Source organism: Carlito syrichta, unplaced genomic scaffold (genome assembly GCF_000164805.1).
Source record: "Carlito syrichta isolate Samal-C Ts95f unplaced genomic scaffold, Tarsius_syrichta-2.0.1 Scaffold263577, whole genome shotgun sequence".
NCBI lineage: Eukaryota > Metazoa > Chordata > Mammalia > Primates > Tarsiidae > Carlito > Carlito syrichta.
In genome coordinates, this window is record NW_007207673.1 from 110,286 (window position 1) to 111,084 (window position 799).

Consider the following 799-nt stretch of genomic DNA (forward strand, 5'->3'; position numbering starts at 1 on the left):
TGCAAAGACCACAACGCCACGATCCCACCCACCCGCTCCAACCGAGATATAACTATTTACAGAATTCAACAGTACAATTTAAGCTAATAATTCTGTATTTACAAGGAAAAAAAAAAAGCCGAAGCCCCAGAGGCCTTTTCCAATCCGACAAGAAATTGGCCCTCGGGGTTGGCGGCATTTGGTCAGGCGGCCGCCGCCTCCTCGACCTACACCTCCCCCCCATCTTGGCTGCCAAACCCTTTGCCAAAAAAGAAAGAAAGAAAGAAAGAAAGTAAAAAGAAAATTTTTAACATACTTCCTCTCTCTCTTACTCATCCTGGGTCTATTGGCAGATTAAAAAAAAAAAAAACAGGATTGCAAGGTCTGCGCGGGGGGTTGTTTTGATTCGCAGTGTTCTTTCGGGAATAGTGTGTATACGTGTGTGTTCAGTCTCTTAAATAGGTTTTTTGTTGTTGTTGTTCGGTGTTTTGTTTCTGATTTTAAACGTACCATTCGTTAAAATTGGAGGAGAGCGCGCTGTGGCCGGCTGTGTGGTGGACCGCGGAGGAGGAGGGCGACAAGGAGCTGGTGGTCGGGTTGTCTGTGGAGGGCGACACGATGGTGGGAGGCGTGGAGGACTCGTAGCCCGAGCTGGCGGCCGGCGAAGGCTGCGAGCCCTGCGAGGAGGATTCGTGGACCTGCAGGAATAAAGTCGCGTTTTTACGGACAAAAAAAGAGCCGGTGCGGCGGCCGCCCGGAGGGGTGAAGCCCGCGCGCGCCCCTCCTCCAGCGGCTCCGCGACCCCCGGGTCTCCGGGGAG

At 52.6% G+C, this 799-nt stretch overlaps 1 protein-coding gene across 1 annotated transcript in view; it reads right to left on the reverse strand.

Moving 5' to 3' along the window:
* Positions 1 to 385: 385 nt before the first annotated feature.
* The window catches only part of LOC103254035 (zinc finger protein ZIC 1), a 7,643-nt gene continuing 7,229 nt past the window's right edge, over positions 386 to 799 (reverse strand). The window contains exon 7 of the mRNA XM_008052208.2: positions 386 to 677. Within this exon, the coding sequence (XP_008050399.2) occupies positions 480 to 677 (198 nt within the window). The 3' untranslated portion in view covers positions 386 to 479. The remainder of the gene's footprint in view (positions 678 to 799) is intronic.